Raw genomic sequence first — 27934 nt, forward strand, 5'->3', positions numbered from 1 at the left:
AAATGATATCCAAACAAAGGAGTTCTTCTTTGCTTTAGGAGTGGTGTGCTGGTAACTGTGTACATGAACAGAGATACTAATAATTTTCCTATTTATGTATCTGTAAAAAATAGCACTTGATTAAGTCAGGTGGTCAACTTTATCAGATTACGGTCAATAATCTACTCTTATTTGGGGCAGGAAATACATTAAAACAACTATCATGATATAAGAATTGGTACCACAATACACATTATTATATAGGGGTTAGGATTTAATAAATCACAATGCATTGAGACACTGTGAGCAAGGCAATATATTGCAATTGTTTAAAAAAAAGACATAGTATAAAAAAATCTGAATTAAATATTTTTTTTCTTTTCATGCATGCAATACAAAGAGATCTAATGAAAGAGTACAACACTGCAAAAATGTTGCAAAGATGTTACACTAGTTATATTTTTAAGTAAAGCTAGCACATAATTGTGTCTTTTTTACTTAAAATATGCATAAGCTTACATATGTATATAAATACAAACAAGCTTGCAAAAATGTTACACTAGTTGTATTTTTCAGTAAAGCTACCACATAACTGTGTCTTTATATAAGCCTTTACTTATATAAATCAATTTCTATAGTAAGTAAAATTAAATACATTGCTACCCTAACTGACTACTACTGACATAAAACAAGTTCTATAGCAGGTTGTAGTTCGTCAAATACATTTATAAACACACAAATAAACCTTAGACCATTTCAAATGAATTTCATTTATTTTTAAAGAACGTAAAACCTTGCCAAAATCAATGCAGTGCAGTGCTGAGTGCGGCATTAGCGACACCACCCACCGGGCTTGGAGTATCGGGCTAGCGGCATTAGCAACACCACCGACCGGGCTTGGAACGTCGGGCTAGCGGCATTAGCGACACCACCGACCGGGCTTGGAGCGCCAGGCTAGCGGCATTAGCTGCTCACTAGCTAGCGCCGGGCTAGCGGCATTAGCGACACCACCGACCGGGCTTGGAGCGCCGGGCTAGCGGCATTAGCGATACCATCCACCGGTCTTAGTGCGTCGGCTAGCGGCATTAGCGAAACCACCAACCGGGCTTGCAACACCGGTCTAGCGGAATTAGCTGCTCACTAGCTAGCGTCGGGCTAGTGGCATTAGCGACGCCACCGACCGGGCTTGGAGCGCCGGGCTAGCGGCATTAGCTGCTCACTAGCTAGCGTAGGGCTAGCGGCATTAGCGACACCACCGACCGGGCTTGATGCACCAGGCTAGCGGCATTAGCAATACCACACACCTGTCTTTGAGCGTCGGCTAGCGGCATTAGCGACACCACGGGGCTTGGAGCTTCTGTCTAGGGGCATTAGCGACGCCACCTTCTTGGAGGGTCGATCTAGCGGCAATAGCGGCGTGCCAGCTAGAAACTGCAATTGACTGACATGATTGATTGATTGATTGATTGATTGATTGATTATTGATTTATTCTAAAAAGTAATGCATTGTCCGACTTTTTAAATAAATACTGTGACGCCATACCAAAGGCTCTTCTAGGCAAATGGCTGAAAATAAAGTGTCATCGAAAGCAAACCTTACTTGCAATCTTATTATAACTGTCTATACAATGCTGGGTGAGCAGTGGTCTACCTAATGAGGTTGATCTGCGGAGCCCTCTCCGTAGTAATGGACACTACAGCTCAGCCATATGTGCAGGACACCGTGCGGCCACATGTCATTTCTCAGGCCAGAGGGTTTCCAACTGGCATTTTTCAGCAGAATCATTTTCATATTGCAACACTGCCCTGGCCTTCCCAGGAACCAGATTTAGATGCTGACTTTGGCCAGCGAGAGGTATAGAGGATCTACAGTCCTAGCTGCAACATCTGTGGCTGCAGAATGCTATACAGAACCTGTACAGTTTTCTCTAGTAAACTTAGCTGAACTTTCAATCAAATATTGTAATCACATACATTTATAAAGTCATATATATATATATATATATATATATATATATATATATATATATATATATATATATATATATATAAAGCTTTATTCCATTCCAACTATTCCTTTTTATTATTTCCATTTAGTGTACATGGTTATGCGGACAGGTTCTTCTCTATCTGGTTAAGATGCCAATCAGTAATCTCACATTTAAGTTCCAGCAGAATAAATGATGCCTGTTCTCTCTAGGCTGTACGAGGCCATTCAGACAAACAGGCAAGGCACTACAATCACATGAGAGAACACCAGGCTATTGTGAGAGACGTGCTGAAGAATGGCACAGAGTCCCTATAACAGAGGCATTGCCAAAGAAATTGTCAGCATGTGATAGCTCAAATTGCTGAACAGGGACACTCTAAGCTTTCCTTAGCCCACTTTTTTAGTGCAGTAGTATGGCGTTTAGCTCCGGCCCAGGTCTGCTCTATGGAATCAATCTGCTTTCTAAATCAGCTGGAATATGGATCCATGGGTATGACGTCTTTACATTTAATCTATTTAATTTAAATAGTGTAGTTTTTCCCCTCTCTCTTAGTTTCACTCGTTCTATCTTAGGGTAGATAGGTTACACTGGGCTTGATTGTCTTTTAAGGTCTTAAAGTATACTGTAAGCCACTAGATCCAGTTGCTAGTTGTGAGCCCGAGCATGAGCATGAGTTATGGATGTAAGCTAGATGTTCAGGTGAGTCAGTAGTGTTTTTATTGCCTTTTACAGCTGTTTTTGCCAGGTGGTTTCCATGTAGAACCACTATGTATTTTGTGGGTCTGAACTGTGTCATTTCTAAATAGTCCAGCTGAAGACCAGCTAATCATTTAGAAAAACATACCCTATGCTGGTAGGTTAACTCTTTAACCATTTCTTGACCAGCATATGGTATGTTTTTTTTCTAGATGGACAGCTGGTCTTGAGTTGATTTTTTTGCAGGGTCTAGTAGCTTAGGTCATACAACTGAACAAACAAGGCCGTAATACTTCGCTTTCTCTCTCTCTCTCTTGACAGTCATGTAGTAGAAAATTCAATTTCAGTCAGTTGATAATTACTCACATGGGCTAACTATGTTATCCTTAATAGCTCTTAGGCTTGAAGTGTTCGATGATACAAACAAGGAAAAACAGGCAAGCCTAGTTTTCCCAGACCTACATTGGCTGCATAGAACTGTCAGTGGTGTTTGAACAGTCACAATGTTCTTTATTTTGGAAAAGGTGCTGTGGCATAAAATTTAACTTATATTATCTTTTATTATGACGATATGATTATACAATTTTATTCTCAAAATGCCATACCATATGTCTTTTTGCTTGAAAAGACAACTTATGACAAATGTTATGACTTTAATCTCGTAATATTACATCTGTACTCTTGATATATTATGACTTTAATCTAGTATTATTACAATACTTTTATTTAGGCCTGTCACAATAATTACTTTATAGACATATCATACAATAAATGGACATGACCTCAATAATATTTGATAATCGTGATCTCATCTATTGTGTTAATTTGTACGTTTGTTCACGTATATAACAGTGAGCATTATTTTTAGCTAGTCGTGCTTCAATAACTGACCATAATATCTGTGACTCCATACACAGACTATGATTAATTAAAATGTAGTTTTCTTAAAAGGAGTATAATTGCTTTGTAATGCTATTGTATTATCATTATGTCAGTGGTATTTAGTGTTCTTAAAATGACAATAATATTGTGTAGCACAATAATTTCCGGGACAGTGTAGGTTATCGTTTGCAATAGGGGTGGGGAGATATGGCCCTAAAATAATATCACGATATTCACTCTGAACACTGAATTAAAAAGAATTGTTTCAAGAATACACTACTGCAACAAAATTAAAATCACATATTGCATACCCCTGATTAGATTTGTAACAGAAGTCAATAATCCAAAATGTCATGATACTAATAATGAACTCCAAATATCTCCATATATCCAGGACTGAAGTAAAATGAATGAGACTGGACTGGTTATTATCTGTCTCTAGTAGATATATAATGGGAAATGAGAACAGTGTGAACTTTTCTTTCGCTAAAAACGACAAGAAAGTTGTACACTGATGTGATAATTAGGGGTGGGTGATATGGCACGATATTTCAGGGTTTAATATTCAAAAATGTTGGCATAATTTGAGGTCTAAATGAAAGACTTGATAATTTTAATGTATGGGGTTTGTATTGTCATTCAGTAGGATGTTATTTTGAAGGATGTGAGCTACTGATAAGAAAGAGAAAGTGTATGTGTGTGTGTGTGTGTGTGTGTGTGTGTGTGTGTGTGTGTGTGTGTGTGTGTGTGTGTCAGGCAGCAGCAGAGCAGAAGTGAGAGAGAGTCTCCAGCCAAAGTCGGGTGACAGCAGCAGCAGCTAGCAGTCAGAGAGGCGTCGTGGCTTTTTAACGATTTTACTGTTTCTTCAGAAACTAGAGCTGCTCGCTCTGAATGCTAAACGCTGCAGAAATCGATGCCTGTCGGCGTTTGTCGGCTTGTTTTGGTGCCACGAGCTGAAAGGCTGCAGGTTAAAATGCCAGAAGTCAGCTAGGTTAGCTAACTATAACTGGCTAGCCGAGCCTAGATAAGATAAGCTAAGCTAACGGTTACTTTCTCCACCGGTGGCTGATTCCTCAGCGTGTTGTTGTTTACTTGGCAGCTGCTCTGCTTCTTATTTTCGCGAGAATTCATTGAGAAGTTGATGAGGATTAGTGCTGTGTCCGTGGGCTTGAAGAGGAGCAGCTTTGTCCTGCAGTTTGTGCCTGATTTTTGAAGATGGAATCGTTTGAAAGCGGTAAGAGAGAGATAACAACTTATCTGTTAGCTAACTCCTGCTAGCTAGCTGATAGCCTGATAACCTGCCCTCTCCTCAGGCTAATCTAACTTAGCTAGCCTGTGCTACTTTGAACATACAGTTAGTTAACTACACTGTGGCTGGTTAAAAATATACTTTAGACCATAGCTAGCTGCCATTTAAGTCTTCCAAACCTCAGAACAACTTTTATTTAGCTTTAATTGTGTGTTTGTTAATTGTGGCTTTGCTTGCTAACCTGGGTTAGCTACTTCGCACTTGCTAGCAGCTAGCAGCGCTGTCAAACTGTCATTCAGGAACATCTTAGGGCATAGGTTAATGCAGTGCAGGTCTAAAAATATAAAAATGAATACAAAGAATTATTCAGGTTATAGCGAGTGAATGTGTAAGCAAGCTAGTTAACTAGCTAGCTAACGAACCAGTAAGATATGTAACTAATTCTTATATTAGAAAAGAACCGCAAGAGTTACCATGTATAGCCTGCCATGCAGTAATGTCAACAAAGTGAGAAAATAGCTCCAGCCTGAGCTTCATCTTCATTTAAGGTCATAAAGTCTTAATAAGCCCATATAAAGTAAGTAACTTAGCAGAACCATAATACATATTAATATATGGTTTTGTTTATATGAACAGTTTAAAGAATTTTCAACAATTTTATCTATTTAATATTATGGCAAAGCTTACTGAAGCTGAGAGTGCTTTTCATTAGGCAAACAGTGTGTTAAAGTTGGTTAGACAAAAATCTGGTAATATGAATGAAGTGTTTGAAGCGATTTAGTGCAAAAGTTTGATTTTCATAATGCTATATGTAGTTTTGGTTGCTGTGCTTATTAGTTTGCAGGAAATACTGCTCTGGAATAAATAAGAGATTACCTAAAATTATGAGTTTCTTTGATTGTACCAAATTGAAATACTCTGTAATATAATCAAGAGGAAGGTGGATGATCACAAGCCATCAAACCAAGCTGAACTGCTTGAATCTTGGCAGTCATGTATTAGTGTATTAGGTACACTGTAGTTGGCCTCAATGATAACCTCATACATGTTAGTTGGCTTCAAGTCATCATACTTTTTATAGTAAAGGATGAATTGATTGGAATTTTTATCATTCACTTTTGCATTTAGCGTTAATCAGTGATACTAAACAAATTAACTCAGTTCTACACACAACAAACATAGTATGGGTTTAGTGATGGGTTTAGGCCTGAAAGTTCTGAAGTGTTTTGTTAAGGGCTTGTGCTGGAGAGAAATCAGAATCTGTTCATGCTGCAGCAAGTGGGGAGATATTATTCAGACTGGGAGTTTATGGTTCAGTCAGATATGATTTGTAAATATACAGAGCAGATAAGGGAGTGAACAGCAGCTGTGCCGTGCCTCATAGACAATAAAACTAGGCCCTGAAATCTTTGAGTCATAAGAGTGTGGCTTTGTATGACTAGCTAATAATTAAGGCCTACTGGTGGTGTTTACACAAACATGGGTTTATGGTCTGTTTTACTAAAGCCTGGGACTTTTTATAAGCAGTAGAAACGGGATGCTTGGAAGATCAACAACGACAGCAACTATGAAGCAGTTTGCTTTATTTATGTCTGTAGAGAAACTGTACAATGTAGAGCTTGAAGTTATAGCAAACAGCCAGACTATTATAACTCTTCCAGCAAGTCTTTTTGTTTTTCTCTCAGTTGGTTAGCGGAGGAAACGAAACAAGGAAGGACTCTGGTTGGTTGTCACTTTTGAAGGATGTCGGTAAACCTATTTGTAGTTGTTCAGCTAAAGTAGGCCTAGTGTTTCTAATAGGCACACCTACTGTTGCCTAGAGGTTTTTGAACACCGATATCTTCTACAGTATTTTCTTCTCAGATAGATTTATGTCAGCCAACGTCAAAAAAAAGGGGTTGATCTTTGTCGCTCACTCTTTTAACTCTTTCCTTTTGTGGGCCAAAGTGTAGGCCGAAGACGAAATCATGTGTTTCTGAAGAACGCTAGGTTAGCTTGCGTGACATCAGCCCACATGACAACAGGAAATAGGCTAATATCACCAACAACTGTGCTGTTGTTATCCTGCACAAGACCTTAACTTTGACATTCTCTTAATCTCTGATCTTAACTTACAGAGCGAGCCCCACTCCCCAGGAACATGATTGAAAACAGCATGTTTGAGGAGGAGCCAGACGTGGTGGATCTGGCCAAAGAGTCCCCCTCCTATCCCATTGACTCAGATGATGTGGTCTACGAGCCACGGAGCTCCAGACTGTTGGTGCGAGGCCTTGGCGAGAACGACATGGATGAAGATGAGGAGGACTATGAGTCGTCTGCCAGGCTTCTGGGAATGTCCTTCATGAACCGAAGCTCCAACCAGCGCAGCGCTGCCTCCTCTTACACCCGCCAGCAGCCCTCCGGCTCCTGCTCCATGCCTTCTGCAAAGAAAACTGTGGTGGGGATCTTGGTCTTAATTGTAGTTGCTTCGATAGCCATGGTCATCTACTTCCTACCACGATGCACCTTTTCCAAAGATGGCTGCCACAAAGCCAACTCTTCCATGGAACACCTCTATCCTGTCGCATCCAATGGAGAACTTTTCCCATGGAGAGATATAAGGCTTCCCACCAGTGTGCGTCCAGTTCAGTACGAACTCTCGCTCTTTCCCAACCTGACCACTATGACTTTCCAAGGGAACGTGACCATAACCCTGGTGGTCTTGCAGGAATCGAAGAAGATTGTTTTGCACAGCTCTGATATGAAGATACTTAAAGCTAATTTCCAAGGTAAAGAGGTGCCGATCTTGGAGTACAAGCCATGGCAGCAGATTGCAATCAAGTTTTCAGAAGAAATCAAAAAGGGACAGGAATACGTCTTGAATATTGTCTACACAGCAAACCTCTCCAACAGCTATGATGGCTTCTACAACAGCTCTTACAGTGATACGGCTGGGGTAAGAAGGTAAGCATGGGCCTATCTGTACTGTCATGTGGGGGGAATTTCTTTTTTAATTGTTTGTAAAATGTAATTAATTAATTAATAGAAATTTATTTTTCTGGTGTGAAAAAAGAAAATTGGGAGCCCTGCACATTTATTGTAACTATTCAAACATACTCAGTTTTTGGAGGAGCCTGTCTTAAACCTCATCCAATCCAATGAGCTTTAAAGTGAGCTAATGTGATGCACCTGATTTTAATTTTATTTATAAGTAGTAGATATTTCCCTATTTCTATTAATTGCAATTTATTTTCTTTTTAATTCCTTAATTTCTTATGTTTTATTTGTTTAGTTATATTATCACAATTTCTTAGTATTGTTAAAATAAAAATATTTGGTTGGAGATTTTTTTAAAGCTCCGTTTTTATTGTTGTTGATGCCTTACTTCCTATTTAGTGAACTACATACAAACAGCTACAATGCCTATGCACAGGTAATGCTAGATTCAGATTCCCACATGTGATGGAATAAATGTAAATAATGTTCAATTAAAAATGTTCTGTTTAGATTTAAAATCTGTAAAATCTGTTTTGTAGTTTGGGATTAAACACCTGTATTTTCTTCCTCCAATAAATAATCATATATTAACCATTTCTTCCCTCATTTTCTTTATTTTACTTTCTTTTTACTTATTTATTTTAACTGTATTTATGAATGTAGAATCCGATGTCTAAATAAAGCACATTTTAGGAAGAAATTATCGATATGGTTAATTATTTGAAGGGCTTTGTCACTGATTACTATGTTTGTATGTAGATTTTTTCACTTATGAAAAAATATTTTAACAATAATTTTTACTTTTTTATTCTCTCTCTCTCACTTTCTCTCTCTTTCTGTCTCTCTCTATATATTGTTGTTTTCTCAGAGTTTTGGCTGCTACTCAGTTTGAGCCCTTGGCTGCCCGCAAGGCTTTTCCTTGTTTTGATGAACCCGCCTTTAAAGCCAGTTTTCTAATTAAGATAAAGAGAGAAGCAGAATACATCAGCCTTTCAAACATGCCCAAGGTAATAATCCCTGTTCAGTAACTAATAGTACAACATCTCTATTTACTGTACATCCACACTGAGATAAATCCTGCTTTTATTTTTCCCCCCAGGCCAAAACTACTCCGTTACCAGGTGGACTTTTTGAAGATGAGTTTGAGAAAAGTGTGAATATGAGCACCTATCTAGTTGCATTTATTGTGGCCAACTTCGTCAGTGCCAACGCCAACGTCTCAAACACACTGGTATGTACATGTTTCATATCTTTCACATTGACATTTCAAATTGAGCTCTCCAAACTCTTATAATAAAACTATGCACCGAGAGGATCAGAAATAACCAAAATATGTATGAAACAGCTTGTGTTTGAGCTTAATTTACAACACTGAGTCTCCAGTATGGTTATTTTAATGTTTTTTCAGCATTTTGCAAGAATTAGCTTTTCTTGCTTCTGAACTTCCCCTGCAGTTGGGAAGCGTAATATACCCTTTAAGCCACCATTAAATTACACACTTTACACATGCATTTCCGGGCAAGCTGAGTAATATAGATCTGTCACTGAAAATGAAAGAAGCATGAGGACTGTCACAGAAGAGTAATATTACAGGATTTTACACCAGAATGCAACTGCATGGGTTATAAAGTTCTTACAAGCGGTATACTCCCTGCTTCTCCAAAGATACATCATGCAGTTAGCAGCATGATTTTGAAGCTGTTAACCTGAAAGTCTTAACCTGCTTCTTGTCGATGAAGCATGTTTATCCTTTTATATAATGAGCAATAATACAACTCTGGGGAAAAAAAATGATTTTGCTATTTATAGGGTTATGTTTGAGTAAAATGAGCATTGTTGTTTTATTCTATAAATTATGTACAACATTTCTCCCAAATTCCAAATAAAAATGTTGTCATTTGGAGCATTTATTTACAGAAAATGAGAAATGGCTGAAATAACAAAAAGATGCAGAGCTTTCAGACCTCAAATAATGCAAAGAAAACAAGTTCATATTCATAAAATTTTAAGAGTTCAAAAATCAGTATTTGGTGGAATAACCCTGGTTTTTAATCACAGTTTTCCTGCAGCTTGGCCTCTTCTCCTCCACCAGTCTTACACACTGCTTTGGGAAAACTTTCAAATTCAAATAGTTCAGCTTGGTTTGATTGCTTGTGATCATCTATTTTCTATCTAATTATATTCCAGAGGTTTTCAATTTGGTAAAAACAAAGAAACTCGTAAGAATTTTTTAAGTGGTTTCTTTTTTTCCCAGAGCTGTAGTTAGCAACAAAGGTAACATTTTGATTCATTTTGCCCACATTGCGCTGATGCTGCTCAGTTGATACGTTGTGCAGCGTCACTTGCAATTTCAGATGGTGTTTAAAAAAAATGAAAGATTTGCAAGTGACTTTGTTGCATGTTGTCTAAAAGACCAAAAAAAACCTCATATATTACAATTTCTGTCATTCTTTGTGTTGGAAAGTCTAACTTCATTAGATCTAACTAAGAATTATTAAAACTAATTGTTCTCTTTTTATTCTATATTCCTCCTTTCTTTTATGTCCTTATTATTCTATATTTTTCTTCTTTTTCACAGGTCTCTGTATATGCAGTTCCAGATAAAAAGGACCAAGTTCATTATGCGCTGGAGGCCGCCACAAAGTTGCTGCATTTCTACAATACTTTCTTTGAAATCGAGTACCCTCTCCGCAAATTGGGTGAGACTGGCCTTAATTTACTGTAACTTCACAAATAGGAGTTCTTCAGTTCTTTGTGTAAAAGAACTCGTGATAATGGCGTTATCTATAATCAGTGCGGCGTTGGTTAGATTTACTTTTGTCCGACTTCGTGACTTATTACGACTCCTATTTATCAACAGACTTAGTGGGCATTCCTGACTTCCTGGCTGGAGCTATGGAGAACTGGGGACTCATCACATTCCGGGAAACGACTCTACTCGTGGGCAACCATTCCTCCCCCATTGATAAACAACTAGTGACCTCTGTCATTGCCCATGAACTTGCACATCAGGTACATTCAGGAATTCACTGTATAGTCTTGATATTATCAGACTTCATACAGATAATATCTGTAAATAATATGTTTGAAATCTCGTCACAGCTGTTTGTATGATTAGCATCACAGACATTGTTATTAGCTATGATAATGTAGGTTAATATTTAATTGAGTTGCTCTTTTTAGATTCTGAATGTAAAATAGATTCTTAGAATCTTAATTTAACAAACTTTTTTTGGTTGTTTCATTTTAGTGGTTTGGAAACCTCGTCACCATGCGCTGGTGGAATGATCTTTGGCTGAATGAAGGATTTGCAACCTACATGCAGTACATGTCTATTGAGAAGGTGTTTCCAGAACTTGATATTGTAAGTGTAATTGAGTTCCTTTAACAATTTGTATTACATAATGTAGTTTTAGAAGTTTGTGTTAAAAATGTATTTGATATTTAAACTTTTTGGCTGTTAGATTAATGGATTATGATAATAGCTTCTCATTAAAGAGCTGCTCTTTACATTGGATTCGTGTTTATTGTGGCTAGTGGTGTACTGGATCACTAAAATGGTTTAGATTGGATTTTGTTTTTTGAGGCAAGGATCAGGTCAGCGTAAAAGAAAATGGGAGAAACTTATGAGACAGTAATCCTAAAAAAATCTTTTACTAAATAAACAAGACAGTAGTTTTCAGTTTTGCGTATTTGTTTCTGTTTTGTTTGTATAAGTGAATTTTATGTTAACATGGTGTGTTAGTTTGTTATAGCAGGTTTTGTATTTACACTGTCTATTATTTTGGTCTAGTAACTTAATTTTTTTTATTTGGGCTCATTAGCGACTTTTATTTTGACACAGACTGGTATTTTATGTGCAAAGTCTGTTTGTTTCAAAATAAGTCACTAATACAAATTGTCCGGTCTGGATTAATTGTATTAGCGGAATATTGTGACATGGGCTGTTTGTTTGTCAGTCATAGTAATGAAATAGTAAGTGTTTATGTAGTTTGTTTGGTAGTTTGTATTGGTGACTTCTTTGGACACAACTTGCTTGTGATGTAGCTTCTTAGTAGAGTGGTTGCTTATTTATTTTTTTATTTTTTATTTATTTTTTTATTTTTTCATTCCGTTACACATTAAACATGAATAGTGCAGTCTGTCATTCTGGGGAAGACTTCTTTGAAGATTTCTTCACACACTTATCCTGTGTCTGTATAGGACTCTTATACCTCACACTAATATACCAGTAACTCTGCTTTCCACTCACACGCCAAAGGGAAGCTCTGTGCTGTGAATGTGCACATGATTTAGTCTTGTACTGGTTTTATGTTGACAGAATCCTGTTGTTTGTCTCGCCAAGTGGTCCAGCGGTCTAAAGCGCTGCTACTATGAGCGGGAGGTCGCTGGTTCAAACCCCCGCTCATGCAGCTTTGCCATCAAGCTGCCGGCGCTTAGAGGCCCTGCTCCCTCCGGGTGGGGTGGGTAGATGGCGCTCTCTCCCCACATCACTCCTAGGGTGATGTCCACAGCACAGGGCGTCTGTGAGCTGATGTATCAGAACCGAGCCTCTTCGCTTTCCTACAAGAGCGCTGTGATGCTGCTCGGCAATTCTGCATCAGCAGCAGTTCAAAAAGAGGCGGTGGATGGCTTGACGTATCGGAGGAAGCATTTAGTGTTAGTCTTCACCCTCCTGGTGTGTTGGGGCATTACTAGTGATAGGGGGAGTCCAAATGAGTGGGTTGGGTAATTGGCTGTGTAAATTGGGGAGAAAATGGGAAAAATTAGAAATAAAATTATTATATAAAAAAAAAAAAATCCTGTTGTTTGTATGTTTTCTCTCTGCAGCTCTGCTTTGAGATTGCTACTGTAAAAAGATTTAGCAGCGTTTAATCTGTACTCTTCCGATTGTTTTTTTTTTTTTTTTTTTTTTTTTAGCTTCTTAAAGTTTACTTTTAAAACTAATAAGTGGTTTACATGCATCACAAACTGTATCTGGGGTGATTTGTATGCATGATGGAATTTCCGTGACTTGTTACACCACTAATTGTGGTTAAGGAAGGGGATAAATGGATGTCATCAGTAAAGAGCTTTGACCTACTCAGAATTTTCGTTTCTGAATCTGTCCAGTTGCAAGTTTCAGTTCTGGTTCCTTGTTTTCAGGACAATGAATTCCTGAGTGTGCGCTTCAGAGCAATGGCCAAAGATTCTCTGAACTCATCCCATCCTGTGTCTTCCAAAGTGACCACTCCAGAGGAAGTGGAGGAGATGTTTGACTCTGTGTCTTACGAGAAGGTACTTTTCTAATTTCCAGGCTTAATTTTTTGATTGTTTATCAACCCATTTAATAATAAAACACAACACTAACCACCTAAAATTCATTACTAACCACCTTCTTGTGTCTTTTCTCCCACATAGGGTGCCTCCATCTTGCTCATGCTCAATGCAACCCTCAGTGAGGAAGCATTCCGGAAAGGTGTGATTGAGTATTTGACGAATTATAGGGGCGGCAACACAGAAAATGAAGATCTGTGGAGCAGCCTCTCTCAGGTAAATCCTCCTTCTGCTGTGAGAAATCTTTTTATTGATGCATTCCCATTGATACTCAATTACCACTTTTCCCACGTTTCTATAGGTATCAAAACAATCAATCAACGTATCTCAGATGATGAACACTTGGACTGTACAGAAAGGCTTTCCACTGGTCACCGTGAACCGTGCAGGCAAGCAAGTGAAACTGACGCAGGAACATTTCCTCCTAAATGCAGAAAATGCCACTGATCACAGGTATCCATTTTTTCTAGCCTGAGGATTTGTTTGACATGCATTTACTGGGAATGGTAAAGGAAGAATCTCAGAATTTGCCATTATACACTCATTTGCCAAAAAGATAACGCACTGTGAGGATATATGGAAGTGATTACAGTGTAAGAGCAAAAGAATAAGTATATTATGAAAAACTGCACAATTAAACTGATTCTCTTGCATCCTGTTGGACCAAGCTTGCAATGGTAGAGACAGGGATAGAAATCATTGCTGTGTTTGGGTGAGCGATATTTTGATGAAAAATTCCAATTAGAGCACATGGCCTCAGAATGTCCTGCATATATTTAGGGTTCATAGGTTTCTAAATTTTCATGAAAAACCTGGAAAAGTCTTGGAATTTGAAAAGAGCAATTCCCAGGCCTGGATAAGTTTTGGGAAAAATAAAACCCAGAAAGTTTTGGAATTGTCATGGAAGTTTGGCCTACAAACCTTTGTGTTTCCGTTTATCAAAGGAGAAAATCTATTTTGAGCTAATAAATATGTCAGAGCTTAGAGTTAATACAGTAATTTAGCCCTACACAGTGGAGCTCTCAGGATTTTTATTATTAATATATATATATATATATATATATATATATATATATATATATATATATATATATATATATATATATATATATATATATATATATATATATATTTTTTTTTTTTTTTTTTTTTTTTTTAAAGATTGTGTGATTTTCTGATTACTGTCAGGCCTACTTTAATACATTGTGATTATAGTTTAAGTTGATTTTTTTGTTTAATTTTCCATGTCTGCACTGATGTTTTAAAAATTGTATAGTCATGAAAATTTGCCTTGAAGGCATGGAAAAGTCATTAAAAAATCATGGTAATGTATTGGTTAAAAAGTGTATGAACCCTCTATATTGCTCCCTCATATCACTACTGCAGTTCAAAAAATTTAATCTTAGCAAGTGAAATTTTTAAATTTGAAGGCAATACATTTTTTTTTTACTTACTAAGCATTGGGTAAGTGTGTGATTTATTTTTTTTGCGTATTTTAAGAATAATGTTCTAAATCAGTCTTACTTAGAGTTCTCACCTTATTTTAAGTAATTTGAACTAAAATAAGCAAAAAAAGATAAACAACTTATTCTGGTACTTGTGTCCAAATTTAGGACAAAGAATCATGATTTTTGCTTGATTTAAGTCTTACTTCATTCATATTAATATTTGGGATGACAGGCAATTCATCAAAATAATCACCTTGTTTCTCACATTCCTTTGATGTTCACCCTCTCAAAAGCTGTCAACTGGTCATTAAAAACTTTTACACCTTTTTGCTGTAAGACCCAGGGCCCATTTTACACCCTGCGTAAGGTGTGTTGTGATGCTCATTGCTATCTTACACCAACAGTTTCTTTTCACACTTTGTGCCTGCAACGTTACAGTAGAGACCAAGCTTACAGATATATATATATATATATATTCGCTGTTGGGCGTAGGGGTTTGGAAATTGTGTTGCTATCTTGACAGCAGAAAACACAGGTGCACCAGCGACTTATTAAAACCCTGACAGCAGTCAGCCTTCAGACGTTCATTGCTTTCTTGGCTACGCAGGTGCACTGCTCTGTTAAGATACCTGTTAAGTGACACGCTGGTTTATTTAACATTACACCCGTGAATAATTATGATAATTAGTACATGCCTTTCATGCATTTCAGGCCTGTCTGTCATTATGATAGCAAAGACATACTGACATGCCCTAAATCAATCTGCACGGCTCGCCTATGAATTGCTAAAATAGGGCCCCCAGTGTCTAATCAGACCACACCTTAAATCGTTTGCATTCAAAACTATTCCACTTCTATGCAGGGACTATACAAGGTGTCTGTGTGCATTTGTTTCTGCAGTGGTTGCAGGTTAAAGTAGCTAAATGCATTCATTAAAACTGGTGTCCCAAAATATTTTGATCTATAGTGAAGTTCCACTGCTCCACAGAGCAAATCTGAAGAGAGCTGCTAACCTTGTGCTGCAACGGGTGGAAAAGTTAAACCGGCTGTGTTGGGTTATTCCATGGTTACCGGGATTTTCACCAAACATGTCATTTCTTAAATCTAATAAAATTCAATCTAAATCAGCTGAGCTTTAACTCAAACATGGCTTTGTTTTCTTCCCCCCAGCCACCTTTGGCACATCCCCCTCACATATGTCAACGACACTTGTAGCACTTCCAGCGGCTGTAAGCAAGTGTTTCTTTTTAAGAACAAAACTGGTAAGTAGTCTGGATTTTGTTCCTGTGATGTTACGTTGTTACATTACATTGTAAACAGTTGATTTTGTTGCTGGGATTAGGACTGCAGCTATCGATTCTTTTTGTAATCGAGTACTCTACTGAAAAATCGATTCAATTAATCGAGTAATCGGGTAAAACATTTTTTTTTGTTAAAGAGCAATTAAAAAGGCATTTCACTTAATAATGAATGACCAATTGGTTTCCTTGTTTAGATAAGTTATATTTTTAAAATCACAACATACATTTCCAAATTGCAAATACAAATAAATAAACCACAATAAAGAAATAAATACCACAATTACAAAAATACATTTAATTACATTACTTTCAATTTTGGATTTCTTGTAAGTATCAAATATAGGGTATTAATCAATAAAAAAGGCATAAACATTGTCTTTGTGTTGTGCATCTTAGCTTCTGAACAGCAGAGACGTTGTCAGTTCTGCCAGTGTTGGATCAGTGTGCTGCATTCTTTTACCACCAAGCCACTTCTCCAAAATATATCAGGACCTGTGTAATAATTGTGAAACAGAAGTATTACAAATGTGGGTTTTTTCTTTATTTATATGTTGGACTACTTGGGTCTAATTACATCACTAAGACTAATAAGTCTAATAATAAAGTCATGGCCGTGCATTTATGAACGCATTGGGGCACATTAGGCACTAGTAGTAATTCATATTTTATCCAATAATATTTTATCCAATAAATAAGAGACACACACTTCCTTATATGAACAACACAGTGTTCATACACAGTTTCTGTCTCACCGGTCAAATGTACTCTTAGATGAAGAAATCATGCATTTAGTTTTCAGCCAAAGTAACTTCATTGTAGCTAACTTTAACATTATTATTGTTTATATTCTGAACTCCACAGCGCTGTGTTTACTGTTTCGATAAAGCATGTATTCATTCGAAAACTTGTCTCTGTTCTAATAAACGTAATAGACAGTGTTTCTATTAATAAGCACTCCACGGCGCTGCTGTTATGTTATTAAGGCATATTAATGTTAATCTCATTGATTTATTATAAGTTATGTTTACCTGCTCTCTCGGCTGTCCTCAGCTCAGATGGTGCAGCATTAAAACGCGCTGTTTTGGGAGGCAAGGACGCGCTGCACTGAATACATGTCACCGTTCCAACCTAAAATGCTTTTATTCCTTTAAAACCGCTGTTTTCTCTCGCCGCTTCCATTTTTGCCGCTGCTCAAACCTCCGTCTCCTTCTTCCAGGGCGAGAGTGACGTAACGCTGAGCGCGTTGTCAAAATAAAAGTCGCGGAAATACCGCGCGCTGAGTTTATTAATTAAATAAACGATTACTCGAGGCACAGAAAATTAATCGATCAATTTTTTGAATCGAGTTACTCGATTTACTCGAGTAATCGTTTCACCCCTAGCTGGGATACAATTTACTGGGAATGAATTAGGAAATTAAATATTCTGGGTCTAAAATGGGCTCTGTTAAATGCATGCAGTAAAACACGGCACACTTGTTTAGTTGAAAACACTGTCAAAAATATATTTTAGAAAGTGAAACCCTCTTAAATCTAGCTGATGTTTATTTTTACACTCTTATTAAAGTATTATATTATATTGCCCTTTAACTGGTTGTTTTTATAGTTGTAGTAAAGATCGTATCTCGCTGTATGAATAAGATCATAGTATTGAGTTATAAATTGAAATAATTCTGAAAAGCAAAAAAGAGAAAAGAAAGAAATACGATCAGAAATAATTTTAGCTTTCAGTTTTAAAGTATTGTGTGTGTTAGCTAATTTATTTTGTTTATATATTGTGTATATATACAAACAATCTTTCACATAATTATTATGATAGGCCTTTTTCCAATATTCTTTTTTTGGCAAAGGCTTCATTTTATATTATTTCTTGAATTAAGCAAAATGATCTGCAAAAAGATAATTAGAAATGTTTGGAATAGAATTAATGCTAAAATACTACTACAGTAATTCCAGTAGGAGATAATAGATTTTTAGACTGATTTAACTGAAGAGGATTTCAGTTAAACTTATATATTCTAACCTTTTACCACCATTTTCAGCTACTCTTGAGGTTCCAGACAGTGTGAAATGGCTGAAGTTTAACTACAAAAGTGATGGCTTCTACATAGTGGACTATGGAATGGAGGGCTGGATGAATCTGACTGAGGCCTTAAAGACAAACGTGAACGTTCTTCCTCACGAAGACCGAGCGTCTCTCATCAATAACCTCTTTTCTCTCTCAAGGTCAGTCTGTTTTTGTTATAAAGGGTGATTTTTATTAAGAAAGGTACATTTCCAACATTATGCTCAGACCTTGTAGAGCAGATCTAAGTTTCTCAACGTCTAATAGATTCAATAGATGTTCATTCCAATAGAGTTCCGTTATTCATCTGGTTTTGTTTTCTTTAGGTTGGGTAAGGTTTCGTTCAGACAGGTGTTAAATCTGTTCGAGTATCTGAAGAATGAGACTGAAACGGCTCCTCTGACTGAAGCCCTGGCTCAGCTCAACCACATCTTCAGGCTTCTGGACAAAAGATCTGAGTTGTTATTGGTGTCCAGGATGACAGTAGGTTTATCTTTATATGTAATAATATAGTGCATTATATTGTTATAAGATAAGCCCACTTAAAAATTATTATTTTTTTATTTTTTTTTTTTTTTTTACCAAATTGAGAACCTCTGGAATATATTCAAGAGGTAGATAGATGATCAAGCAGTTCAGCTTGGTTTGATGGCTGGTGAATTTTTGCACCAGGAGTGGCATTAAGTTATCCAAAAGCAGTGTGTAAGACTGGTGGAGGAGAACATGCCAAGATGCATGAAAACTGTGATTAAAAACCAGTATTATTCCACCTAATATTGATTTCTGAACTCTTAAAACTTTATAAATATAAACTTGTTTTCTTTGCATTATTCTGAAAGCTCTGCACCTTTTTTTTTATTTCAGCCATGTCTCATTTTTTGTAAATAAATGCTCTAAAGGACATTTTTTATTTGGAATTTGGAAGAAATGTTGTCTGTTTTATTCTATAAACTACAATGTGCATTTATAAATAGCAAAATCAGAAAAAAACTAATTCAGAAACTGAAGTGGTCTCTTAATTTTTTTTTCCAGAGCTGTATATATATTTTATTTGTTTAAGGGGTCATTAAGTTTTTATAAAGTTGTTTACCACCCTGTTAGTTGGGTTATTTCAGATTATTGTAACCGTGTAATTTCCAATGGGGTTTGTAAACACATGGAAGTAATAGGAATATCTTGGTCCCAGATGGGCATAAACTTGAAATAATATCACTTGTTTTCTTTCACACAGAAATATATTTTGGATCATTTTCGTGATCTGATGGACAGCCAGTCCTGGGAAGAGGAGACCTCTGTGTCTAAGCAAGTGCTTAGATCTGCCCTGCTCGAAACAGCCTGCAGACTCAACAGACCTAATTGCACAACACAGGCCAAAAGCGTGTATGATGAGTGGATCGCTTCAAAAAAAACTAAACAGTAAGTTTGAACTGTTCATTTATCTGACGTCTTTCATTGATGCTTTTTATTAAGAGCTTAAAGCTGCAATTAAGTTACACTGCAGCTCAGTTAGCTGTTTTGATGGTTTAAAAGAATATTTTACTTCAACACAGTTTAACTAATAGGGATAGACTATGATGACAGGCAGGCAGGCCAGTCCAGTACCTGTTCCCTCTTCTTCCACAGCCATGCCTTAGTAATGTGTGCAACATGTGGTTTAGCATTGTCTTGTTAAAAAATGAATGTAGGTCCCTTAATGTTTTTTATCTTTTAGGTTGAAGGTAGCATATGTTGCTCTAAGATCTCAGTTTACTTTTTCTTTTCTGCATTATTGCTGCACCACAGATGTCTACTGACATGCCCCCATACCATGACAGACCCAGGCTGGAAAACACTTTTCACTTCTTCCAAAAGGATGTGAAATACTGATTAGTCCAGGGTCCCCGCGGGTTCTTAAAAATCCTTAAAATGTCTTAAATTTAGTTTTACATATTCAAGGTCTTAAAATGTCTGGAATTTTAGTTTTTTTTTTATTATTATTATGTATAAGGCAAAGTGAATTTATAAGTGCTTTTATGTTTATTTGATAGTTATTTGAAATTATTTTTGCTAGTAGAAAGTCAGTAATGTTCCATAAGTTTCTTATTTCAATTCAGTAACTCTTTTTGTATATTATCACCTAGTTTGTCATTTATTTGCCACAGAAATAGTTAATTTTTTTCTTGAGAGATATTAAAAAGGTCTTAAAAGTCATTAAATTTGAGCTTTAAAAATGGGCAAATACCCTGGATTAGTCTGAGCACAATACACATTTTTAATGTGTGATGCTCCGTCCCAGAGACCTCCAAGAGTTTATTTATTTGTTTTATTGGAACAAATAAAGTACTTTGTTTAATACTGCTTATATTGCAAAGGGTAATAAAGAAACTTGAGCTAACTAAATGGAACCATTTACAATCAAAGATTTGTGCGGTAATTTTAGTGCGGTAATTGATTGATTTTGCTAAATTATTAAGCACTTCTTTAGTTTAGCGTTTCTAAACTGCTTAGAAACCAATCTTAATTGAGACATGTGCTAAATGCCTTTATATTTAGGTTAATGCTATTTTAGGTACTTTTTATAATTGTTGTATTGGAAAACATTTTCCATCACTACATCTCCACTAAATTTAGCTGTATTGACATAATTGACCTCATGATTTCACTTTGTCTGCTGAAATGCCTGTGAACTACACGAACGTCCCGAGCTTATGATTTTTATTTGGAGAGGAGACATTCTGATTGTCTTGTAGATAAAGAGCATTTGGCAAATTCCCAGCATCCTACAAACTATATATACAGCTCTGGAAAAAAGAGACCGCCTTAAAAACCTTGAAACATGAAAACCCCTGGAACATAATCAAGAGGAAGATGGATGATCACAGCCATCAAACCAAACTGGACTGCTTAATTTTTTGCACCAGGAGTGGCATAAAGATATTCAAAAGCAGTGTAAGACTGGTGGAGAAGAACATGCTAAGATGCATGAAAACTGTGATTATTCCTCCAAATACTGATTTCTGAACTCTTAAAACTTTATGAATATGAACTTGTTTTCTTTGCATTATGTGAGGTCTGAAAGCTCTGCATCTTTTTTGTTATTTCAGACATTTCTTATTTTCTGCATTTTTTTAAACTGTTTCCTGAAATCTTGTCTATAAATTGAGAGCTTTACCCTGCTTTCATTAAAAATATGCACTTTTTTAAACATGTAGAAATTGTCCCACCATTCATTTTCTGTCCTCAGTATTCCTGGAGATCTCCTGAGAGTGGTCCTGTCTGTGGCAGCACAAACTGAAGTCGGTTGGAAAGAGTTATTTGATACTTACAAACACTCCATCTATGACTCTGAGAAACGCAAGACACTGGAGGCTCTGGCCAGCACACAGGATGTGAGAAAAATTGTGTGGTAAGGCTTCAGTCCAAACTGCCAGTCTCTCAGTAATTCAGCAGGATGCAGATGGCTTTTGGCTTCTATAGCTTCTATTAAAGATGAGCCCTTTGTCCCTTATAGGATCCTGAATGCTGGTCTTGAAGGAAGTGAAATTCAGACTCCTGAACTTCCTCTTGTGATCAGCACAGTCTGTAAACATTACGCTGGCTACCTCTATGCCTGGGATTTTGTAAAGGAGAACTGGGATAAGCTCACCCAAAAGTAAGTGACTGCAGTATGTTACAGTAGGACAGCATTTAAGGTAGTATGCATTTAAAGTCAGGGTACCTGTGGGTTCTTAAAAAGTTTTAAAATGTCTTTAATTTAGTTTTACATATTCAAAGATTAAACATGTTTTAAAATGTCTGGAATTTTAGGAGGGGAGGCATTAAATCATGTATGAAAGTATAATTTTAGTCTTTTCAGTCTTATGCTTTTATGTTTGATAGTTATTTGAAATTATTTTTGCTTATAGAAAGTCAGTAATTTTCCCTAAGTTTATTATTTCAGTTCAGTAAAACATTTTGAATACTATACTAGTAAATTATTTAGTAGTATTATTTTTTTCTTGAGTGGTATTAAAAAAAAGTCTTAAGTCATTAATTTTGAGCTTTAAAAATGTGCAGATAACCTGAAGGTGCTTTCACGCTTACATTGTTTGGTCTAGAGTTTCAGACCTCATAGTTTTGTCTGAACCAAAATAGAAGGTGTGAAGTGTGACGTTAACATCACTCCAAACCAAAGCACCACATTTTTTTCCGGGGCATCTGAAGGCAGGGAGGCAGACAACGTCCTACAAAGCAATCAATCAGTGTTAAGTATAGAGAGAACTGAACCAGATCAAATGTATACGTTTATAACAGCAAAATAGCGTTTAAAAACAAAATAGCGTTGCCCTGTGCTTGATGTTATATTTTGCTGATGATTTTCTGCTGGAATGCTTTCTACATGTTTATGATGTTTTGACACACTTGTTCCTTTTCTTTTAAAGATTTCCCATTGGTAGTTTCCCCTTGCAAGCCATCATCATGGCCACCACCAGCCAGTTCTCTACGAAGGCACATCTTGATGAGGTTGGTTCTTCTAAACAGATCTGGGCCAAGTTTCCTAAGTTTTTAGGGGTAGTGTTTAGTGTGATTGCTTTATATTGCTTTAAATACTCACAAGCACTGGCAGTTCTAGGGCGGGGCAACAGGGGCTTTGGCCCCAGCTAAAATCGGATTGTCCCTCTAAAGTGCTCCTGTCCTGTCACTTATCTTTCCTTTACCCGAGAGTGATGATCAGATTATAGGTGGATACAAGTCCAAGCCCAAACACTGGGGGGGCTAATGAGATAAATATAAATGGGAGAAGGGAAAGATGTTTTCAACTGTCCGTATTTGTAAAAAAGTAAAAAGATAAAAAAGGAATAAAATTGCTGATTTTCTCACATGCTGTGTGTATTTGAAAGTATTATGTCTATATATCATAATGTTTGTAAAATTGGTAAGCAGATAAAGCAAGAAATAAAGCAGAAGCAAACAATATATTTTAGCAGCAAAATCCACAAATAATCCACAAAAACAGAAAAATGTTATTGAAAACTAAAAAAGAAATAACCACACATAATTTTCAAATAACTGCAAAGAATAATAAAGTGGCCAAGTATGTTTAAAATTTACAGCTCTAGGAAAAAAAATAAGAGACCACTTCAGTTTGTGAATCAGTTTATCTGATTTTGCTATTAATAGGTATATGTTTCAGTAAAATGAACATGGTTGTTTTATTCTATAAACTGTGGACATTTGTCCTAAATTCCAAATAAAAATATTGTCATATAGAGCATTTATTTGCAGAGAAATGGCTGAAATAAAAAAGACGCAGAGCTTTCAGACCTCAAATAATGCAAAGAAAAAAAGTTTATATTCCCTGTTTTTAATCACAGTTTTCATGCATCTTGGCATTATGTCCTCCACCAGTCTTACACACTGCTTTTGGATAACTTTATGCCACTCCTGGTGCAAAAATGTAAGCAGTTCAGTTTGGTTTGATGGCTTGTGATCATAAATCTTTCTCTTGATTATATTCCAGAGGTTTTCAATTTGGTAAAATCAAAGAAACTCATAACTTTTATGTGGTCTCTTACTTTTTCCTTTTGATTCTTAAATTTATTTATTTATTTATTTTTTCAGTACATTCAAGTGTTTGAACATGGTGTAACTGGTGAAATAATCTGTGGCCCTTCACTCAGAAAAATCCTAAATCTGCCACTGAGCATAATATCTGCTGCCTTTCCTCAGGTGGAGAGGTTCTTTGGCTCTCTGAAGGATAGAGGATCCCAGATGAGAAGCATTCAGGAGGCGATCGAGACCATCAAGCTGAACATGCGATGGATGGACCGCAACTTGGCCACGCTTCAGACCTGGCTGTAGCCTCGGAGGCCTGCAGCCTCTCCTCCCTGTTGCACACGCAGCCCCTCAGGTGATGTGGCCGAGCACCTGTGAGTGACGTTACCGTAACACACAGCCTGGGCCGTGTGTGTGCAGAGATGGGCTTTGGACAGGGAAAATTCAGGGGTACCTTTTAGAGTTAAATAGACTGCCTTTGTGTTTGTTTTTTCAGTTTTCCAGTGCTTTTCTTTTTTTTTTTTTTTCAATTTGTTGTGGGCTAAACTGACTAGCTGACTAAATACTAGACCCATTAAAAAAAAGTCCCATTAAAAAAACAAAAGCTCTGAAATAGGTCATTGTCTGTATAGCGAGGAGAGTAGCAGCTTTGTGGTTTAGTACAGTTTTGTGTCAGCTGTGTAGACGAGCACTGTGTTGTTTATGAGCTTCCTGTTTTTAGTGGGTAGAGGTGTAGATGGCATACGTGCCTGTTTTTGCCTTCTAGCATTGCTATCTGCTTCAGGTCATGTGGGAAACTCGCTGCTTTTTCTTCAGGGTAGTTTCACTTTCAGCCCATCTCTGCACATTGACATGGCTCTGGCCTACAAACCTGTTTGCACTATTAGGAGATTCAGCTTGCTCAGGGCTACTCTGGATGGTTTCTGATTGGTCAGACGATATGACGCACGTGCTTGAACTCATTTCAGCTTCTCACTGCTGTCAGTGGCTGCAGACCAAACCTCTCAGCAGTATCTTTTCAACATGCCTTTCGCCTACGTTGCCAAAAAAATAAAAAAAATAAGAGTCAGTTAAAAAAGTGGAATATGATTTTTGAAATCCTGCAATGTTGGAAGTACGACAATAGGACTCCTTGTTGTGTCAATAAGAGTCACGCACTTGTGGTGTGAAGCTAGATAAGTGTATCTGCCTGAATATGTGCAGACAATCAGTTTTTTATAAAGGCATTTGCAAAGCCTCTCATTTATGTGAGTTGCTTTTTTCCCCTCTTAAGTACAATTTAAAAAGTGCAGAGTCATCTGGAATTTGCAATGCCTGTAGCCGGTACTGTGTAAATACTCTTGCCTTAGCAGTTTTCCATACAAGCCTCATCCTTTACTTTGAGTTCAGTTTTGAATGTTTTTTTTTTTTGTTTGTTAGATTTAGTTTGGTGATGTATATACTGATATACTGTGTGTTTTATATTTTTGTGCAGACTTGCACGCAGTGAAGTCAGATGCTTTTATTTGCCTTGACAGAGTTTAAGTTTAAGTTAAAGCCTAGTATTTAAGTGTGAGTTTTATTTTACGTTTTGCTATGCACATCCTTAATAAAGAAGAAAGTAGCTTACTATAAAACTAAGTTAAAACGGATCAGGATTTAAAAATAGAAATGGGTGTATACAGTGGACTTTAGAATTATTGGTACCCATTAATATATATTTTTTATGTGTGCTCCATCCAGTTTTCTATTTTTGCTTAATGCAATCAAATCCTCACAGCAATGCTAGATTTTAATTTTCTTCCCTGAACAGTAGAAACAGTTAGTACAATTAATAAAATATTCCATATTTAAGAAGAAACTTGGGATGTCTCTGCAAACCGAGACAGATTATGTAATTTTTTAAGAATTGAAATCAGATGACGCACACACTCAACTACAGATCACAATTATTACTGTATTATTCCTAAACATACAGGGAAATAAGAGCCTTTACAAAAAATAAATACTAGTTTTTGGTTATTAACACCAATATATTTTAAGTGAGTGACACCAATAAAATATCAATACATAGTTTAATTTTGCCTCTAAGTTAGTTTAATCTAATGCAAAATTATCTTTTATTTACATTTAAGTACCCATTTTTAAAAGCTTAAGAAAAACGAAAAATCGTGTTTATACATATATGAACAGTTTAATATTTGCAGTTAATTTTTTTTTTATGTTTTTGTTTCAAGTAAAAAAAAATATTATTATTATTATTGTTGTTGTTTTTGGCCCACATTGTTGCATTGCACCTTTGTGTGTTGCCAGGTTCGAGATGCAGTTGTGGTTCTTGCTGAATGTATAAACAGTTCTCTTCTCATTTTGCCCAATGAGAAAAGATCAGTGGCAAGCTTTATGATTGTAACTTCATTGTATCTGATGTGTGGGTGCACCAATACCAAAAATACAACCAATACCGATAATATTGTTAATATATATTGTTATAAGTTACAGACAGTAGTCTTTTTTTTATGTTACAAAGGTTTCAAAGGTTACAAAATTGTTACAGAGTAGTGCTGGGTGGTGCTAATTACTCTTTTAATTTTGATTTTCAAAATGAGAAGTGCATGGCGTCTCAAAATAATTAAGCAATAATACACGAGAGGGAGTGCTACGACCACAGCACGTTGTAGCACGAACCTGTATAGTTGTGATTATACCACAGTTCCATTATTGCTGTTTATTGAAAGATTTTGAGATAAAGAGGATGAGAAAATACGTTCTGTTTGGTTATAAACACACACGCAAGTTAAAATATTTCCATTGCTGCTCTGTTTGTAGCGGTGTTGTTTGGCTTGTAAGTGCTGCATCCTTGCTAGGTTACCTGTATGGGGCGGAGTAATACATGGAGAGCTTCGGTTACAGTGCATTACCGGCTGATAATGGCAGTTCTAGAACGCCTCTCAGCAAATCACATTGCAGGGTCGAATTAAATGTGGTACAATTCTCTGATAATTGTTCATTGTACTAATAATAATTATGTCTTATATATATTGATTTTGTTAACTCTTTGCAATTTCCTTTCCAAATCAGTACAGGTTACACTCCACAAATGCTTATGAAGGAAGCAAAAAGAGCTCAACTCTCCTCCACAGATCCTCCAAGATACACAGCGTAATTTTCTTTACTGTAAATATAAAGATGTCAGATCTTGATGCAAAAATATGCCACAGATGTGGAGCCAATCAGCTGATTCCTATATCATTAGCTAAGCTTGCCCACTGTTTAGGAACCGTTCAACTCCATGCTCAGAACTGGAAAAGAGGTCATTTTTGCTGAGATTTTGTAGTATTGGTGCACCCTTATCTCCGGTACAATCTAAAATTCATGTATGTTTATGTATAATACGTCTTACTGTATCTGTGTGACTATTAATGTAAATTTGTTTCAGTCTTTTTATACAGTAAGAAGGTCACCTGTACGTTTGTGGATTTTCGCTCAAGAAATTTTGTGGATCACATCTGAATTTTTACTCTCTGTTTCTTTTTGTATGTTTTTATTTCTTTCCACTGTGTAAAATGTCAGGTAGAGCTGAGAGACATGTATTCTTAGCCGTTTGCTCTTTAGCTCTTTTACTTCCAACAATAAGCTCTTCAGCACTTTCAGAAGTCTATGTACAGACAGTGAATGGAAAAAAAAATATTTGTGACACCTCCTATTCACTTTCTGTTATGGACTTAAAATACACACATTTTGTCCTGTGTTTATTTTCTTACTTTTTTTCTTCAAATAAAACTGACCTTAAGGTTGGTTGAATTTTTGAGAAAAGTCATGTCATCTGTTAAAACCCTTCTAGATACCGTTTGCCTGCAGTGTTAGTTTTTTCTGAAATGCTCTTCTGTCTTTCTTGCTTTCACACGCTTATATATTTTATTTTGTGCAACAACAAAAAAAAAAGCTTTACACTGGACTTCTTCACCCATAATGTTCATAAAAAAGTGATTCATACATGAATAAAACTATTGTGAAGAGATGAATTTTATGAAAAGGAAAGGAAAATTATGAATAAACTGCCTTTACAATAATTTGCCTGTATGTTTGCCTGTTTATGTCCCACTAGATGGCGCTGTTTTTCTTTTTGTAGCAACATGGCCTGGTCCTGGAGTCACACATCTGATTGTAGAGCTGATTGTAGGATCAGAAGATTACAGAAAGGATCATGGTCTAGATCAGAGCTTTTAATCTGATAAACTTTATAAATTCCAGGCCTAAGATTTTACAAAAGAACAGATAAAGTCATATATCTAGGTGTACCAGTGTCTTCAGCTGGAGACTATCGTTTTTTTTATTATTCAATTGCACAAATTTGTCAGTGATCTCTGCCTGAAATGTTTCACCAGGGGTTTTCAAGTTTGAAAATCAGCTATATCATACTTTTTGTTAAGTGGTTCTGCTTTGTCCCATCCCTGTTCGATGTTGAACTTTAATGATGTTCAGCTTCATATAGTAAAAAATCCTATATTATAACTGCTGACCCACTATTGTTCATGCTTG

General features: G+C 36.4%; 1 protein-coding gene and 1 long non-coding RNA gene across 2 annotated transcripts; one reads left to right on the forward strand and one right to left on the reverse strand.

Annotated features, from left to right (window-relative positions):
- Nucleotides 1–4147: 4147 nt before the first annotated feature.
- LOC103042675 (leucyl/cystinyl aminopeptidase) lies at nucleotides 4148–27465 on the forward strand. Its single transcript, XM_007243949.4, has 18 exons — nucleotides 4148–4782; nucleotides 6915–7740; nucleotides 8642–8780; nucleotides 8873–9004; nucleotides 10352–10472; nucleotides 10634–10785; nucleotides 11024–11137; nucleotides 12919–13050; nucleotides 13174–13305; nucleotides 13391–13542; nucleotides 15708–15799; nucleotides 17880–18063; nucleotides 18229–18385; nucleotides 19134–19318; nucleotides 21126–21287; nucleotides 21393–21533; nucleotides 22303–22384; nucleotides 23591–27465. Exons 1-18 carry the CDS (start codon nucleotides 4764–4766, stop codon nucleotides 23720–23722), a joined length of 3054 nt encoding a protein of 1017 aa, XP_007244011.3. The 5' UTR covers nucleotides 4148–4763; the 3' UTR covers nucleotides 23723–27465.
- Nucleotides 16020–17046, reverse strand: LOC125786986 (uncharacterized). The gene is made up of 2 exons (XR_007428950.1): nucleotides 16867–17046; nucleotides 16020–16330 (listed from the first exon to the last, which is right to left on the reverse strand). It is a non-coding gene; the product is annotated as an uncharacterized LOC125786986 (long non-coding RNA).
- Nucleotides 27466–27934: the final 469 nt, after the last annotated feature.

This window comes from Astyanax mexicanus, chromosome 22 (assembly GCF_023375975.1).
Source record: "Astyanax mexicanus isolate ESR-SI-001 chromosome 22, AstMex3_surface, whole genome shotgun sequence".
Taxonomy (NCBI): domain Eukaryota; kingdom Metazoa; phylum Chordata; class Actinopteri; order Characiformes; family Acestrorhamphidae; genus Astyanax; species Astyanax mexicanus.

Excerpts from the sequence above, each read along its gene's own strand:
- LOC103042675 (XM_007243949.4), top strand. Across the intron at positions 18,064-18,228 it reads AACCTCTTTTCTCTCTCAAG|GTTGGGTAAGGTTTCGTTCA; the intron begins GTCAGTCTGTTT and ends TGTTTTCTTTAG. Across the intron at positions 21,534-22,302 it reads TGGGATAAGCTCACCCAAAA|ATTTCCCATTGGTAGTTTCC; the intron begins GTAAGTGACTGC and ends TTTCTTTTAAAG.